The 18,076-nt window shown below is 46.7% G+C and overlaps 1 protein-coding gene and 1 long non-coding RNA gene across 8 annotated transcripts in view; one reads left to right on the top strand and one right to left on the bottom strand.

The window, feature by feature from the left end:
- The window catches only part of ESRRB (estrogen related receptor beta), a 153,737-nt gene extending 138,508 nt beyond the window's left edge, over positions 1–15,229 (top strand). For all 5 annotated transcript variants that reach the window (XM_072338272.1, XM_072338271.1, XM_072338270.1 and 2 more), the window contains 3 exons: positions 429–590; positions 6,405–6,674; positions 11,592–15,229. In XM_072338272.1, coding sequence (XP_072194373.1) covers positions 429–590; positions 6,405–6,674; positions 11,592–11,836 — 677 coding nt within the window. In that variant the 3' untranslated portion in view covers positions 11,837–15,229. The remainder of the gene's footprint in view (positions 1–428; positions 591–6,404; positions 6,675–11,591) is intronic.
- Positions 1–18,076, bottom strand: part of LOC140252981 (uncharacterized) — a 116,779-nt gene that overhangs the window by 10,308 nt on the left and 88,395 nt on the right. For all 3 annotated transcript variants that reach the window (XR_011903754.1, XR_011903752.1, XR_011903753.1), the window contains exon 3: positions 15,375–15,463. This is a non-coding gene — a long non-coding RNA (uncharacterized lncRNA). The remainder of the gene's footprint in view (positions 1–15,374; positions 15,464–18,076) is intronic.

The following is an 18,076-nucleotide window of genomic DNA, read 5'->3' as shown; positions in this document are numbered from 1 at the left end:
TCCTGGATTATAAGAATTCACTTAGAGATTTTGCTGAACTTTTCTGGCATCCAAGCTACCCTGACAAAATTAGTCCTGTGCTGATTTCTCTCTTCCATATGGCCAGTAATTCCCTAAATTTTTTCAGGTCCTATCAATTGATTATTCGTGCCTCCTCCTATCCCTGTTGGATCTACCTGAGATAGTGATTGACAGTCTTACAGTAGCTTGCTGCTTTTGTCATCCCTGTATGGAGCTGGCTTGGCTCCATAGACAGATCACTACAGCATATAAGGTTGCAGTGTACCATCCTCTTGTGACCTATACAATTTCTGAGGTACCACAGCCTCTATAGCCACGTATCAGCAGGAAGGCCCTTCTAGAGAGGGCTGTTATGATACCTTATGTCATGAGAGATAAAACAACAACTTCTCCTTTGAAATGTGCAGTGACTAAGATCGTCTCCCACTTGCTGGTGGCAGAGCCAGAGAAGATTTATGCCATGCCTGATCCAACCATGCCGGAGAGTGACATCAAAGCCCTGACAACCCTCTGTGACCTGGCAGACAGGGAATTGGTGGTGATCATTGGCTGGGCGAAGCACATCCCAGGTAAATGGGAAATTACAGGGCTTAAGCATGGACAGTAAAGGGAGCTACTATTTATTACTGTGCTTATCACTTTGTCTTCAAGCAGAATTTTTACATGTGATGGATAGAAAATAATGACACAGAAAACTGCTTGTGGCAGGCCTTCATTAGAAACAAACTCCAGTATAACCCCTGGTGTGGTTGTGCCCTGGCATTATAACAGTAATAAGTGAATGGTTGGACTGGATGATCTTTTAGGTCTTTTCCAACCTTGGTGATTCTATGATTCTTTGATTATGCAGTAGGATTTGAGGTGCTACAATAAAGTCCCCAGTGGCACCTGCATTGAGTGGCACAGAGAAAGCAGTCAGGGAACAGCCCTTGGACTTGTGGTGATCTTGGACTACATTGCTACGGTATAGGTCTGTTGTGTTTATTGATGGGATAAATGATAGTAACTGGACTTCATTGCTAATGACAAGGCAGGTGCCCACCCTATCTGTAGTGGGCAATTCTTGTGCAGACCTAAGAAAGCTTTTATCTTACTGGATTCATCACAGAACAAATCCCATTGGAATGGAGGGCATACTCACTATTGTCCATGAATCTCTGGGCTTCTGTGATGAAAAATAACGATCACAACATGACTGGCCTCTGAAGGCTCACTGCTTGTATCCAACTGAGTGTGCCTGTGCAGCTAAGTGACAGAGCAACAGCATCTCATGTGTGCAGGTAGGATGGACCCAGGCTGTAGGAGCAGTCATGATCCTCAAGGAGGTTCTGGGACATAGATTCAGGCTGAGCAAGGAAAATGCCCATTCCTTCTCTGTTGTTATTCATACACAAAAACACTCTCCTAAAAAATAGATTGGATTTGGATGTGGGGAAGATTGGGCAGGGAATTTGGAGAATGTCCTTGAGGTTTGCATGGCTGCTTTCCAGAGGACTGCTTCAGACAGGTGCTCGCTATGAACAGCTCAGTACAACTTTCTCCTGCCTTCCACCCTGCCTTGTTGGGAGAATATCTGAGGTCAGCCACAGAATCATAGGATTTAACCAGTACTTGCATGCTGTGTGTGTCTTCCACTGCATAGACTTGTGTTGCTTTGCTTCTTGCCTTTAAATTCTTCCTTGTTTTGTGAGGCATCTTAGCATGAGTGAGCTGATGGTTTAGTTCTCTTATGTATTCTGCTTCTCTTTGTCACTCTCTTGTGGCTGTTTGGTGGCTGTTCTTCTAAGTGGCAGTATTTCTCTTGTGACTCAAGGGTTAGTGGCTTCCCAGGCTGTATGAAATACAGACTGTTATGTGGTAGGACTATGAAGTCCGGATAAACTTTTTGAGGACGGTGTTTCTGAGTAGAGGTTAATCCCAGTGGTGCCCTTCTTACATGAGATCTGCAGGATCTGCACGGATTACATCCATCACTAGCACTGGAATCCTGCTGGGGCTGATTCATCACAAATAGGGTTACAGTGGCGATTAGGGAACTCAGCCTGGATTGCTCCACTAACCCAGAACTTGGGGTGTTAACAGGAGTGGTTTTCATGCAATGCAATTATATGCTTGGCTGTCCAGTAAGGTGCTGCTGTCTGTCTTGCTAACCTTGTCCACTCCTATTTGCACAGGGTGTCCTGCTGTAGTTCCTTTACTTGCAGTGTGGGATGCTCAGCTTTGAGTTCTTACAGGGTTTTCCAGTTTGCTATGGTGATTATCCCAGAACAGGTGTATAGTAATGAGATGGGTCCTGCACTACAAAAAAGGCTCTTCCACTCCATTCTGAAAGGCAGGACAAACCTGTCATCATCTCAGCTTTCTCTTTCCTTTCCTGTCAAAGACTTTGCAGCATAATAACAGTCATCAGTCTCGTACAGTTCAAAGCAGGAGTATCACAACAGGACTGTGTATATGAGAGTGAGCTCAGGGACTGTTATACAAGGGAGTGGTAAAAGTTCATAGAAAAGGAACAAAAATGCATGTACAAAACATACTGAGTTAGGCAGCAAGGGGGCAGAACAGGGCAGGGCCAGAAGGCTGCCAGGAGTCTGGATTATACATGCCCTGTATTTCTGCCTTCCAGAGATTTTTAGAATACCAGCACTTTGTTTCCTGTGTGTATAAACTCTTGGACATAGTCAGTGTGGGGAAAGGAACAGGAGTCACATCATGACCGCCTTGTGTTTGCAGTGGAGTTAAAAAAGAATTGGCTGCTGTTACAGTCATACCAACCCTTCAGGACCCCAGATGTTGGTACAAACTTCTGCCTTATTTGCTGCTAGCAAATAAAATCAAAGCTGAAGTCACTCTCCTGTGATAACAGGAAAGCATGATTTAATGGTGTTCAGCAAATACCTTGAGATCAGCAGTTTTATTAGCTATTAGCTCAAAAGCCAGACTTAGTGAGGAGTTGTACCCTTCTGAGTGAGGCCCCTCCCCTTGTGCTAATTGTCTCTGAACATCTACCATTTCTGCGTGCCTTGATGCAGAGAGACAGGACTCCTCAAGAGGAGACGACGAAGGCTCTCCCAGGGTAGCTGTTGTGCTGTTCTCACTCGAAAGACGATAGTACTAGCATGGAATGAAATATGGCAAGTGGAGTGACAGCAGCTGTGTCTGGAGTGGCCTCAGATCCTATAATTACATCTCCCTTTATTACCTCTGCTAATGGCCCTCCAGGATGACAGAAATGATAATAAATTAACAGATTATGAACTCCACTTGCCACAAATTATGTGACTTTTTCTTTTTTTTTTTTTTTTTTAATTCTGGGAGCTCCCACTGCCATGTCACTGTGGGGGAAAAAAAGCCACAAAAATAGAGATTAAACAAAAAAGAAAAAAGAATGTCACATCAGCTATTGCTTATAAAGCAGCTTTTCTCAACCTTCACCTGGGAAGGAGGGAAACGCTTATGCAGCTCTGTGCTGGTGACAGAGTCTGTGCAGTCCTGAGATACTTTGGAGCCTCCAACTGCCAGTGGAGTAGTCAGCACCTCTCAGAATAAGGCCTGCAGCAAGAAACAGATTAGCAAAGACAGTTTCTGGATGCTGTGCTATCAAACAACTCAGGAATGCAGAAGGCTGGATTGCTAGTGATTCCTGAGAGCTATGATAAGGTGAGGCACTTGAATGTCACAACTGGATGTTCTCTGGTGTTAAAAACTATAACAGCGAGCCTCTGATTTTGGCCGGGTGAAATTAGCATTTATCACTCCAGATCCCAACTTTCATATATAGGAAACCCTACTGTGCAGAGTGCAGTATCACATGGCACAGCCCCCTAGCCCTTGCATTCTACTTGTGAAAACAATGGAGGAAGAGGGTCCTAATTCTGTCACACATTTCAAGTCCAGAACTGGCACTTCAGCACTCCTGCCTTTGTGCTTGCCACAGGGGACTGGCAGGGGATTCTGTTGGGTGGTCAAGGCAATTGCAGCTGGCTCTTCTGTCCCCCTTGGCGTAGGTAAAGAATGGTGTCTGCTTTGCAATTCCCTGCCTGCCATAACCACTTCTGACAAAGAGTGATTCATAGAGTTGCCGAGTGTACAGGCTACTGCTACTTAAATCAAGATTTTCCACTTCATTCTGTAGCAGAGATGTGTGAGTGATGTCCTTCTTGGATCCTCTCACTGTACTACGTAACTGTTTCTCAATCTTTAACAAATTTTGTTGGCAGACTGCACTGAGACAACAATGTAACCCTTTGCAACACAGTGCAGAAAGGCCACATGATTGACCCAGAAACTGGACTTAAGGCAGCAGCCCAAATGTGGGGCTGTTCTCTATGGGCAGAGCTAGGAGAAAGGCGATTGAACGGCTGAAAGCTGGCTGCAGAGAAATTCCAGGCACCAGAGACTGTGCCAGTGCCCATGTAACAGCTTCCTCTGCCTTGTGGCTAATCCTATGAGGTTCCTGAGTAGCAAGGAGACATGGGGAGACAGGACCCAAGCCTGAGAGCTGCCTCAGCTTGCTCTTGGACTTGGGATGACTACATTCAGGAGCAACTAAAAAGCAGCACACTGACTGCCCCTTAACAGGAGTTCAGGAGCAGGAGTCTGAGGTGAAGAAGGAGGCAGGCACCCCTGCAGCCTCAGCAAGGGATGGGTTTCACCAGGCACGATGCTACGTGGGCTGTGCTGTACAGGAATCAATCTCACAGTCATGGAGCTGGATTTTTGCAGCTTTTCTCCCCAGCAGCCTGGACTCTTTAGCTGTTCCCTCTGGCACTCCTCCCCAGTGGTTTATCGATTCTTTCCTCCCACCCACTGCTCCCCTCAGACCTTGCACACACAACACGTGATAGCTGATTGGTATCTGTTAATTAATGTGGCCTGGGGCCTCTTTTCTATTCAGTGGCCTGATAAGGGAAATTGGATGTCCAAGGGCTGCCAGGCCATTATCACCCTTTGCTTCCCCTGGCAACACAAACACAAAACATGGCGTAGTGATAAATAAATACCACTAACCCACCCTTCTGCCATCCCTTCCCCAGCTGAGATAGCATAGATAGAAAAAGAGGACCCACAGTCAGTCAATATAGCAATCATCAGCTCTTTTGTTAATTGCCAACTTGATAACAAGAGAAATCAAATGATCATCGTGGCGGCTGGCTACCTAGGCCCTGACATGGGTCTTCAAGGAAAGTGAACAGGGAGGGCTGTGGGATGGAAGTGTCCCACTGCACCTAACACTCAGTTAGGGGGACTGGGAGGCTCCTGGGGACTAGTGGGGCTGGTGAGTTCCCATGCTCCTCGAGGAGAGTGAACCCAAAGGCTGAATAAGCATGTGGAGTGAAGACTGGCAGGGGAGGCTGGTGCAGCACAGCCCTCCCAGCTGAGAGTGTCAGAGTGCGCCATTCTCCCACTGCCTGGGGAACCTTTAGACACAAGGAGCTGCCAAAAAGTACAACTCCTGGTGGACAGGAGCTGCCCAGATGGGACCAACTTACTGTACTTGACATCCCTGTCTGTAATGGCTGTGATACAATGCCTGTCTCCCAGGTTCTTTCTTTCATGACCTGGGCTTTCTAGGATCATGGGCTTGATACTGAGGACATAATGGATACAGCTTTTTTTCCTACTCGCTTGCTTTTCCCTTTCTCTTCAGACAGATGGTACCTCTGTGTTTCAGCCTCTTCACTTTCCCACCGGTGCCAGCAGGGCTCTGAGGCTGCCTGTGAATATGACTCTGCTTGCTCTTTTTCTGTTCAGGGAGGATGATCTGCTTCACTGCTAGGTGCTGGTTCTGTTGCTCCAGGGCCTGGCAATAATTTAGGTTGTTTGTATAGCACCACAGAAGTGTTTGTGTACTGGGTGGTGTTGGCTGTGAGGGGCAGAAAACTGATGGTGCAAAGCTCAGGGCATGCTGATGATAGAAGAAGATTTTTTCACAGACACATTCAGCTTTTGACACTTAAGTGCTCTGTTGTAGCGGGACCTTCTCTTAGGTTGTCTGAGAGACTGCAGTATGCATGCGTTATTTTTCCTTTCCTATCAGAAACAATGTTTCCTGCTATCTGGAGCTTCTCTCTGCTGTTTGGTTCAGCTGGGGAGACGAAATGGGCTGCTGTACAAAATGACAAAGGTGCAGTGAACAGGAAGTTGTGGTGCAACTGTTGCTGCTGTAGAAGAAGCAGAGATTGCTGAGAAGAGGTCACCATTAAGGCTGCCATGTTCTGCATGTTCTGTTTGCCACAGAGATAGGGTCACTTCAGTAAGCATTTTTTTGAGAGTTGCAGGGGGAGAGTGCTTTGGGTAAACCCTAGGGAAATTAGGAAGCCCGGGCTCTGGGATTCTTTGCTGCACACCCATTTGACCCTGGCTGTCTTTTGCCCTATTAGGGTTCTCCAATCTCTCCCTTGGGGACCAGATGAGCCTCCTGCAGAGTGCCTGGATGGAAATCCTCATCCTGGGCATTGTGTACCGCTCCCTGCCATATGAGGACAAGCTCGTCTATGCTGAGGACTACATCATGGATGAAGAACACTCTCGTCTGACGGGGCTGCTTGAGCTCTACCTGGCCATCCTACAACTGGTGCGCCGCTACAAGAAGCTCAAGGTGGAAAAGGAAGAGTTTGTCACGCTTAAAGCTCTGGCCCTCGCCAATTCAGGTACAGCCCTGCTCCGGCAGCCTAATGATTAGAGAGTCATTGCACATGCTGTTATCTGGCCTGGGAGAAACTTAGGGCCCAGTGTCTGAGACCATTCTTTGCCCGTGTTGTGCAGCATCCCCAAAATCTGTCACTCACAAGAGATGAGGGAGGCGGAGACTCCAAGCTGGAGAGGAGAGAGAAGCATGGCTTGCTGCCACTATGGCCTCAACTGCTGGCCAGAACTGGGGACCTGCCAGAGATGGGCTGGGTTCTAGCACTAAAAGAAAAGACTTGTGCCGTGAGTTTAGATAAGGGGATGCAGGCCAAGCCAACCCTGCATCCACTTGAGTAGTGTTGGGCAGTTATAGTAAACAGGAAAAGTCTAATCTTAGTTTTAGATCTCACACCAAAAAAGCAAACAACAACAAAAAACCCCTCATCCTGTGCCTAGTCTGTTGCTGTAGGTGTTTAGTGACCACTGATGCTAAATTACCCCCATCCCTTCCACCCATCTGAATGGTAGAGGATGAGATGTGTTGGCAGAAGCCTGTTGTTGCCTGTTTTGTTTCTTTTTGGGAAGAGTGTGAGAGAGATGAGGGCCCTCTGCTTCCACCTCTGTGTGAGGAGGTTCATAGCCCTCAGGTCAGCAGGCTGGAAGCCTGTGCACATGAGAGGCACAAGGTTCTGTGTGCTGTACAGATGTTGTACCAGACATATATTTGCTCAGAAGTTCCTTCCGAAGGGAAACTGCTGAAGCTACTGTGTGACGAGGGCTCCCTCTACATCCTTTGAATCTCACTGTCTCACATCTGATCTTGCCAAACTGCAACATGCAGGTTACACAATTTGCCCTTGCAGGCCAGCAGTGAGTCCGGTATCTGTGTTCAGCTATAGGAACTTTCCAGAAAGACACTCAGTATGAAGCTGAAGGCCTTAAATATGGGGAAGCCCACATTTTTCATGATAGTTGACTCTAAAAATTGATCGTTCTCTGTTTAAATAGAGAAGAAAGGTACCATATCCCAAGCAACAGTTTGTCTGAGTACAGTCAGGCTTCAAATAGTGATCTTTTTTGAGCCATGTTCTATGATCTTGGGTACTTTTACACCTGACAGCTTGTTGGCACAATACAGTTCCTATTCTATCGTTGCATTCCTGGGCTACAGGTGTTACTTCAAGTATAAGCAAGTGGTCCAGAACACTCTGTGAGGCTACTCTGTCCTCACCGTTTTATGCTTTTCTGTTTTGCTTTGTCATCCATACATCTCAGCAGCAGCAATTGGAAAGAAAGAAGTGAAAGAAAGAAAGAAATCACTTACAGATCATTGATAAAAATGTTGGGTAGCATCTGTTATTTTACTGATCTCTGTGGGTTTCCAGCAGAAATCTCTTCCTCCAGGGACAATTCACCACTGATAGCTACTTTGAAATCTGTCATCTGGCCAGTAACTAATCAATTGGAAGTGTGCTTTATTGATATTGCATGGTGCTAATTTTTTAATGAGAATGTCCTGTGGTGCTAAGCCAAGTGCCGTATAAAAGACTAAGTCTATTATATCTACGCAGTTAACTTTATCAACCAAACCTGTAATCTCATCAGAGAATGAAATCAGGTTTGTTTGACAAGACCTGTGTTCCAGAGTCTTGTGCAGACTGGCAGTAGTTGTAATACCACCTCTCAAGTTTTAATTGAATACCACATTTCTTCTTCCTTTATTTTGCTCTGGTTCACATCAATAGCAGTTATCAAACAGCACCTAGGAAAGCACACGATTCATTTAGAACTTTTCCAGCCATCTTGACTTTCTCAAAAATACCCACACTTGGCAATTATTTATCTGCCCTACGTGAGCCTTTGCCAGCAATTTAAAAACTCTTAAAGCCAAGTTACCAGGGTCCACTGTGAAGTTTGTCCCTAACGAATGTCTGATACATTCTTGTGAAAACAAGAGAAGAGCGAGTCTCATCAGCTGCATATCAGACAGGTACATAACATTTCTTGTTCTAAATGCAGGACAGAAATACTCACTGTGGACTTTTGCTTCCTCATTCTATTAATAGTTTAATCATCTACAGCATAAAAGAGTCCCCCTACAAATGGTCATTTTTCTTCTATTTCTTAAATATTTATAAAACTCTTCTTTATGGTCCTTAGCCCTTCCAGCCATGGATTTTCTTCCAATGTCCTTCACTTCGCTTATCGATTTTCTACACTTCATAACTTTTGATTCATATAAATTGCCATCTACTTCCCTTTTTCAATTTCTCATATACTGCTTTTTTACCTCTAATTGCTGCCTTCACTTTGCCGCTGAACCAGGATGGGCAGATGGCCAAGGCTGCCCTCTTTCTAGATTGTGGGATGGTGGTTTTTGGCTATGTAATCAACTCTTGTTAAAAAACCTGCCTCCTGTCTACCAGGAAGGTCGTAGGATTAAACAAGGAGAAGGGCGTCTCAGAGAGGCTGAAGTGCTAAGGACGTCCCAGACTGACCAACTCTTGTTTCTCTTTTTTTTTTTCTTTTTCCTTCCTCAATGCACTTAATGCTGAGATGGAGTGAACCCGGCCTGGATCTAGTAAGGGGATGTGTAGCAAATTCTTTATTAATGGGTCCTTTAAGTCCCTGTTCCTCCTGCTCCTGCCAGAACTACAAAGGAAGAGTTAGGTAAGGAGGCAGTGGGCCTTGTCCATTCTCATATCTGCCCTATATGCCATGCCAGCAGTGCTGGAAAAAAAGGCTCCTAACATGAAGCCTCACGTCTAAGCCTGCTGACCCTCAGGGGCATGGCCAGGCTGCCTCCAGAGCACCTCAGTGCTCTGACAGCGGTAAAAATTCATAGCTATTGATTTTGTAATTAACAGTTTATCAATCCTATTGACACCAGCCCATTGATGGATTGAAAGGCAATTAATCCTGCAGTGTTATTTTATATTTGGCAGTCAGCTACCAATTTTGCCAATTTTCTTTCAGCAAAGAGTGGGAGAAGAAGAAAGACAGGCCTTGGATCTTTATTTCCGCAATTGCTCTCCATCTGTATGCCTGGCTATTTAGTGCTGTTAGGTCTCCTCACCTTACAGAGGCTTGGTAGCATACAGGCAGAGCTTGAGCATTGTCTACTGCACAGCAGAAGCAGCGGTACTCAGAAGCAGGGCACCCACTGTGACCTGAAGCATGGCTTTAATGCCTGTGCCTCCAGCATCTATGGGGCTCTGGAAGCTCTGACAACACCACACATTAAATAGGAAGTATGGAGCACATTACTCTATGAGTGAGTTCCACTTCTTGATGCTCCCAGTCTCCAGAACCACCTCTGCGATTTGGAAGGAAATGCTTCCCCTGATGGTGTATGGAAATTCTCCAGAGGCGCCACCTGGCTGGGAGAAGTTGCCAGGCTGTCTGCCTCCCTCTCTCCCTCTTCTTTCAGAATCAGCCTCTGTGGCAAGCCCAAGTCACTATGATCACCCACCAGCCCCTTTTCTGGGCTTCATTGCCTGGGCTCTTGGATACAAAATCAAATACAGCAATAATGATTTTTCCACAGTAGGCATCGTGGAATTACAACCCTTTGATATCCCCTAATTAGTGCATTCCTTCTAAATAACTTCTTAAACAGCTTTCTTGCTAGACATATTATTTTCTTGGCTGTTGTAATACTTTATAAATCATGCATCATTAATGGCATCTACTGTATGTGTATTTTATGAAATCCACAGTCTCTGATTTGTGTTGAGCTCTCCATAGAGATGATGCGTATTTCTGGAGAGATGTTGGTATTTCATCCAGCTTTCCTCCTCCTCAGTTGCTGTCATACTTGGGAAACAAGTCCTCACATTTGCGTTGGATGTGTGTAGGCAAGACACTGTTACACTGCAAAGCCCAGCTAAAGTGGCAGACTGGTGCAACTGTGTGTGCTTATTCTAGCATCCCTCTGCTGCTGCTTCTGGATTCATTGCCCTGTAGCAGAAATAGGAATCTTTATCAGTGTGTTCAATATTGATTAAAAGTCTCTGAACAATGAAGACAAGGCAACAGTCTACAGCTCTGTCAGGGCTGTGAGGCAGAAGCAACTATCAGCAAGATGAAAGGGAGAAAACCTTCAATGACACGGTGCTTAGCTAGTTTCTCTAATCTAACATCTTTCCTCTGTTGTGGTGCTCTCTGCTATGGAGTCTTCCCCAGAGATTTAGCAGTCTGTGTTCATCTTGAGTGCCTCAGCTTGACCCAGGACTGGGTCACTACCAGCTACCTTTGCCTCAGAGATGTGTCAGGGGGCCGTGCTAGCCTTGCACTCACTGCTAGCCTCTCCAGCAGCCTGGCAGCCTAAGGGAAGAGGTCTTGCAGGAGGTGCAGATTTCTAGAAGGACTGAATCAGGAAACCCTTGAGCAGCTGCTGGCAGTCTCTGAAAATAGGGGCATATGCACAAAGGTGGGGCTGGCAACACCCCTGGGCACACTGACTGTGACCTGCTGGGGCTTTTCTGTCTTGCTGACACCCTGAGCAGCTGCATGGCAATTAGGTAGTTTAGACAGATGAAGCGCTACGGCAGTGTTAATTATTCTTAATGAGATTGCTCCCAAGCGGCAGCACAGCAGATGCCGCCCCTTGCAGGGTGACTCCCCGGCAGGAGCATAGAGGGCAAGTGAATGTGCAAGTCACAAAGGCCCCTGGCCGACCTCTTGCAGCCTTGAGTAACCAGTGAAGTGGCCACACAGGGCACAGCGTGTCACAAACCCCAGCAATGCTTCCACTGTTCCTGCACTGCTAGGGCCGGCTCCTGGGCCTGACACCAAAGTTCAGAACAGCAGCACCCGCACCTGTGAGCAAGTTGGCTTTTTTTCCCTTTGCAAAACAAAACAGAAAAGAAAAAAAAAAAAAGCATCCTTCCTTCCTCTTGTCTGATTGTCCTGTTTTCCTTCTCTTCTCCCTCCCCCAGACTCTATGCACATAGAGGACATGGATGCAGTGCAGAAGCTCCAGGACCTTCTCCACGAAGCCCTGCAGGACTACGAGCTGAGTCAGCGCAACGAGGAGCCCCGGCGAGCAGGGAAGCTGCTCCTGACCTTGCCCCTCCTGCGGCAGACAGCCGCCAAAGCTGTGCAGCACTTCTACAGCATCAAACTGCAGGGCAAGGTTCCCATGCATAAACTCTTCCTAGAAATGCTAGAGGCGAAGGTCTGACAGCCCCAGCGCCAGCCGACAATGGCCGGGGAACAAACTAGAAACAAAGATGCAGACAATGGAGCAATCCAAACAGCGGCAGCAGCCACCGCCGGCTTTTATCTCCAATCATTTATTATGGAAGAATTATTTAATGTCTATCTGTCGGCGTGACTGCAGAATCTCATGTACAGGAGGGGGGAAACTCTTTTAATCAGTCACCTGTTTCTCTTTTTTTTCATTTGTTTTCTCTGTGGGAAATACCAGAATACGCTCTTGCACTTGTTGAGGCGGTCGCTGGGGCTCAGCCCCTCTGAGCGATGATGCTCTCAGCACTGTGCCGGCCGCCTGGTCCCCAGCTTCCTCCACCAGTGCTGGAGGGGGAGTGGGGACTGAAGCAGGAAGAGATGAAGAATAAGAGTCAAATAAACCTTATCTGCTTGTGTTGCGAGGGGTCCGATAGGAAGGGGAGCAGCCAGGGTCCTTCATTTTGTCATCTTTGTGGCTCTAACAATAGGGCAGATGCTCCTTTGGAGAGGAGCACTACTGGACCTCTCCTGATGGAAATGGCTGCCTCCCAGGCTCCTCTAGCGCCAGCTAGCACTTGTACATACAGGCCCCACTTCTTACCGGGAAAGATGCTCCTAACTGTGTAAGATATTCTGCGACCTTGTACAGTGTGTCATTACGCCTGGCTAGTCCCTCCCATGTGCAATCCCCTGAAGAGGCAGGATGTATGTCCCCGAGAGAATGCAAGTAAGTCTCCTTTCCCAGGTAGTGAGAAAAACAGATCCTGGTGTAAGCTTTTATGCTGGGTTGACTTGATAATCTCTGCATCCTCTCCTATGTGGTGCTAACTACAATTCTTCTGCACTTTTCACCCTGTAGTTTATCAAACCTGCCTCTTCAGTGCAGCTGAGTGCCATTCCCCACTCGTTCCTTGTGGCAGAGAACACAAGGCTTTGTCTGCATGGTTACCGCCCAAGTATAAACACACCCCACAGCAGGGCTTGCCTAGACTTCATTCAAGTAATAGATCTTTGCCTCCACAGAGACTTAGGCTTATTGCCAAATACTAGTTAGGAATCAAAGGAACCGCTTTTTGGGGCTGAGACAGCTCCTGAGCCCCAGAGACTGCTATTTATTTTTCCTTTTTTTTTGTGGCAGCCTAGGCAAACAAGCTTAGAGGCTGGCATGGAACCCCCAGATCCAATATCCCAACTACTGTCTTCCCCTGCCTCATCCCATTATCCTCAACAGAGAAAAAAAAGCTAACACGGATTATTCCTGGACCTGGTAAGAGATTCTCTCACTGATGGAAGAAGGGATATACCTGACCTCAAGGTGGTCAGAGAAGAAGTGGTTGAACATTCATTTACTCACGTGACTAGGTTTCTATTGTGTCTGAGCCTTAGTTTAGCTCAGCTGGCTAAATCACAGCTGCTGCATTCCCAGTGTTCAGAGGGGAATTTGGGTGGCTTGCAAACACTAGCTTGTTGGCGTTCTCTAAGATTTTATTTTCTTGGACACCTTGATCTGAGCCAGCCTGAGCTGGTGAGAGAACGCGTTGTCTGTTTGGTGGCGAGTGGCATGACAGCAGAGGTGAGGAGAAGCCTCTGATCTGTATTTAAGACACCGATGCTTCTGCTGCCTCCGTTCAACTTAGGCTTCCTTTCCTGGATAACCCGGGTGATGTGACCTGCACAGGGAGCCTTCCAAATGGTGGTTAGGGAGTGTGATCGGGGAGATGCAGGGTGCTTCTTTTCTATTGGAACAGAATGCGTACGTCACTGTGCAGGGCTCTCAGTGCAAAGCTCAAGCTAGCTCAGAGCCTGAGGGAGCTCGCTGCTACTGATGTAGCCAGCCCTCTGCTGGTCCTCTAGTTAGTTCAGTTCCACCTCCTCTGAGTTCTCCCTGCACTATGCAGTCACAGCTACTCACCCATTCTGTACTCACTTCATAAAGGAATTCAGTCTTGCTTCAGGCATATTAGTAAGCCAGCAGAGACCCAAGAGACAGAAGGCACATGGGAGCTGGGATTGCTTCCATGCTTAAAGCAGCAGCAATTCCACAGCGGCCTTGTGCTTTGAACAGATACCTGTGCTTCCCTTTGCCTTCTGCCTCCCAGAGAGAGCTGGGGAGGAAATGATAGCTTTTGGTTGCACTTACAATCTCTGTATCTATCTGTGAATGAGAGGGACCAAACTGAAATGCAAGCCTTCACTAGAGCCAGTTTGCTGTGTGTTGCAACCTGGCAAGTCTTTCTGGCTGTGGCATGAATACTCTCACACATTCACTGTGCTGTGTGGTTGCCTCTAAGCAGGGCTCACTCGAGCTCTGTTGCTTCTCTGCTGAGTCCCACTCAGCCCAGCCGCAGCACACTGTGTTCCAGCCTGCCTCGCAGCTGTCCCAAAGTGTTCTGAAAAGGTCCTAAGAAGCCAGTCTTGCTCTGCTGGGCCCTGGCTGGGAAGGTCATTTCAGAACAGTTCCAGGGAAGTCTTCTCTAAGTGACCCTGCTTGAGCAGAGGGTTGGACCGGATGACCTCAACCAGACTGTGAGTCTGTGAAAAGACTCCTCCAGCTTTGTTGAATTAGAACTTGGGCTTGCTTTCCAGAACAGAGGGGAAAAGAACCGAGAAAACATGATTGTGAAGGAGGGCTGCTGAGTTACCTTCTAGCTCACGGCAACTGCTGTTTAGAGAATGGAGGCAATGGCTGCGTTGGCAGAACAATATAAAGATACTAAATGCATTTTTTTGTAGGACTTTCTTTCTCCATTACAGCTGCATAATCTTGGAGCCCAACTGGATATCCCCTCATTGCTTGAAGGTAATAGGCCTGGAAATTTTGCTGGTTTGCTTCTGAAACAGAATGGGAACTGAACCAGGCAGTAATTAGCATTTATTAATCTCTCTATAGCAGGGATGCAGACTCTTTCCCAAGAACAGGGACAGAAACACTGTCTAGATTTAACCCTTAAAAGGCTTGTACCGTCTTCAATTGGGAAGCAGGGCAGGTCTCTTTGGCCTTTCAGACAAGTACAGGCTTCACGTGCATCTCATCCCTTTCCTGTTCTCTCATCTGCTGTGAGTGACTGATACCAGCATGCTGCCACAGCTGAGGAGCATGTCCAGCTACACAGCACATCGGGTTTGCAGGAAGGGGTGACATCTGAGTGCAGTGCCCTCAGTGCGGTTTGAAGTAGGAAATGAGGCTTCAGCAATGGCTTAGGACTTTGGATTCTCACAGGCGCTTACAAAGAGGTCTGGAGATGCGGAATTAAGACATAAACTGGAAAGTGGGTTCTGGCCAGTGTTTCTTATGCCATTCATTTGTAATATGGGGCTAACGGAGTCAGCTCCATACAGCTGTCCTTTTGTGTGGGGCAAAAGATGACAGAGTTTGGACCTCGGTTTCTGTGGCTTAAAGAAAAGCAAAGCAGTACTGTAGAGGTAAGTGTATCAGTGGCAGTGAATCTGCATGAAGCTGACATACAGCTAGTATGGTAAAAGCAGCTCCAGCCCCCGATATGCACGTGTGGATAACAGAAACCACCTACCTGTGAGCCACCACGAAAAGGCAATTCTTCCCAAGTGACCAGTTCTTCTGTTTTGGGCACATTCTTCTCTGGGAACAGCGGTTTCTGGCCTGTATTGCAAAATTAATTTCATGGGGATCAATTAAAGGAAAGGGTAAAACACAGAAATGAGGTTTCTGGGGAAACTTGGGCATTACACCTCGCGGCAGAACTGTGAAGCTACAAGAAACTGCCCTGCAACAATCAGAACCTCGCAGTACTGTTTGCACTAAGGGGGCATTATTTTTCTTTGTAAGCTGTCATCTTTCTTTTTTTAGACAATTAACAAATTCACCGATATAAGCAGCTATTCGAGGGGGAAATCACTGAGGAAGACCCCAGAATGTAACTTATTGAGCTTTTATTACCAATTGGAGCTGAGAAAAAGTGCTTCCACTTTGTATCCACAAGCTATAATCAATTGTATGGCCAATTGTATGTTCTTGTGGCTGGCTTATAGAGGGAAGCTAAAGAGACAGAGGCTGTGAGGTTGACGCAGGGAGTTACAGACAGTGAAATAAACAGTATCTACTTAACTATTATCTGCTCCTAAAAAGAAAAAGAAGAAGAAAAAAAGAAAGAAAGACAAACCTGTGAAACAAATCAATTGTATTCTTGTGGTACAGGTCATTTCAAACAGAACAAGAAATAAAACACAGAAATGTACAAACGAATCATGACAGAGTAATGGTTATTGTGTTTAGGAAACGCTCTGTACTGCCTCTCGGGATGAAGGGGTTGGGGTGGGGGAAGGCCTCATTCATGCATAGAAGGGAAGGGAGGAAAGTCCAACCTCTCTCCTAAATGCCCTCCTCATTTTGTTGTTTTCCGATGTTCAGGAATAAAACCCTCAGCAAGCTTTTGAGTTTTTGTAAGTTCAGTGTGGCTGAGGGCTGCTGAGACAGACACTGCCGTCAGGATCTGGCACAGATTGGTCTCTGCCACTCACTCATTTTCTATCCACTGCCATAAGGAATAAACATGAGCTAGTGATGAAAAAGCCTTGAAGTTGTTCCAGCAAAAAACAAAATCTCTAATCATAAAATACATCATTGGCTTAAACCCAGCAGTGACATCAGGAGTGTTGCAAGCATTGCAGCAGCTGCCCAGTGCTTATGAAGTGGGTCTAAGTGCTGAAGTCATTGATCTGGTGGTCAGGTGTTGCAGAGGGCAATCTCACTTCTATTTCAAAAAGCAGGGAGGGAAGAAGGTCTCCTTAAACCATGTTCTTTAAACACATTTCTCTGTCACTCAAGTCAGAGGCACTCTTAATATGTTGGAATACGTTCTTCAGCTCCAAACGTTACAACGCTACAACACTTGTGGCTACCTGCACCCAAAATCAAATGGAAACAACCAGCGTTTTCCTCCTTCCACCCAATGTATCACACAGTTAATGAGAGCAAACGGTAGGTACAGAAAACTTCAGCATTCATCTTTCCAGTAACAAAAAGCGGCAGTTTGTGCTTTGAGCCTGTTTCTTTACAAAGCCAGTCTCTCCCATTACTATCAATTTGAAGGACACCGTGGAGAAACCTGACCATCTCTGTCAAGGGAACAGGAGTTGAGATTGAGCAGCGTGCTGGGGGGCTGGACAAGGCAGAGGATGGCAAGTCACAAATGAGCGCTGAGTTTAGATAGCCCAACAAAACACAGCGGCCCTGGTTCAAAACACTGCTGGCTAGGCAAGCCAAAAACAATGACTCAGAGCCAAAAGAACTGCAGCCAGAAAATCTCTTCACATAAGTGCTAATCAGCTTTGAGAGGACCAGCATGGTTACAGTCTTTTGTGGGCTTCGTTCCACAGGGCTTAGGTAAGGCTAGAGAGAGCTTCAGCTCTGGGAGTAGCAGCATCCAAATAATGACGAGCAGGAGTGAGGTCACAGGAAAGACCAGAACTGGCCAAATACTCAAAGTGTCATTTGTAAGAAAAGCTGAGGAGACAGACAGCAGCCACCCCTGACACATCACTGACCGCTGAAGAGTTCAGTGCTTCACTGAGCCCTTCCAAGATCTAACTGGCTGCATGCTGACACTGGCCAGAAATCCTCAGCAAACCATCTCTGGGCAGAAGCAGCTGTTCATTCTAGCTCAGACCACAGGCACCATCAGGCCACGTCCCTCTCACCCAAAACGGCAGCTGATGACCAAAGAAGAAAAAAAAGAGGACAGTGAGGTCTAAAACTACAGCTCCTGGCCACTGACAGAGACTTCTGAAGACAGAGACGAAGTCCCTGCATTTAACAACCCCTGCTGGTTTTTCTTACATGAATTTATCCAGCCACTTTTCGAGGCAATACAAGCATTCAGCCTCTGCAGCAGCAATGAGTTCTATGGATCACTGCTCAAAGAAATAGCTCCTTTGCCTGCTGCGAGCGTGCCACCAGCTATTCTTATTTCATGCCCTTACAGCTTGCATTAGAAGGCACGACAAACAGTCCCACAGTCGCTTTTCCCTACCATTCACACTCTTCTAAGTCTCTCCCAGTTTCACCCTCAGTCGTTTCTTTTCAGGGATGAAGGACAGCTGCCAGCCTTCCCCCTTCACTGAACACACACTGCAGCAATTTAGGAAAATGGGATAATGAGAAAGGCAAGCGGCTGCCTTGGGCAAGATGCTTTAAAAGCAAGTACAAACGTTGTCCCCATGCGAGATGCATACAAAGCTCTCTTCCTGAATCTAT

The sequence above is a fragment of the Excalfactoria chinensis genome, chromosome 5 (genome assembly GCF_039878825.1).
Source record: "Excalfactoria chinensis isolate bCotChi1 chromosome 5, bCotChi1.hap2, whole genome shotgun sequence".
Lineage (NCBI taxonomy): Eukaryota > Metazoa > Chordata > Aves > Galliformes > Phasianidae > Excalfactoria > Excalfactoria chinensis.
Note: the sequence above shows the minus strand (reverse complement) of the source record. Positions and strands in the feature narration are given on the sequence as shown.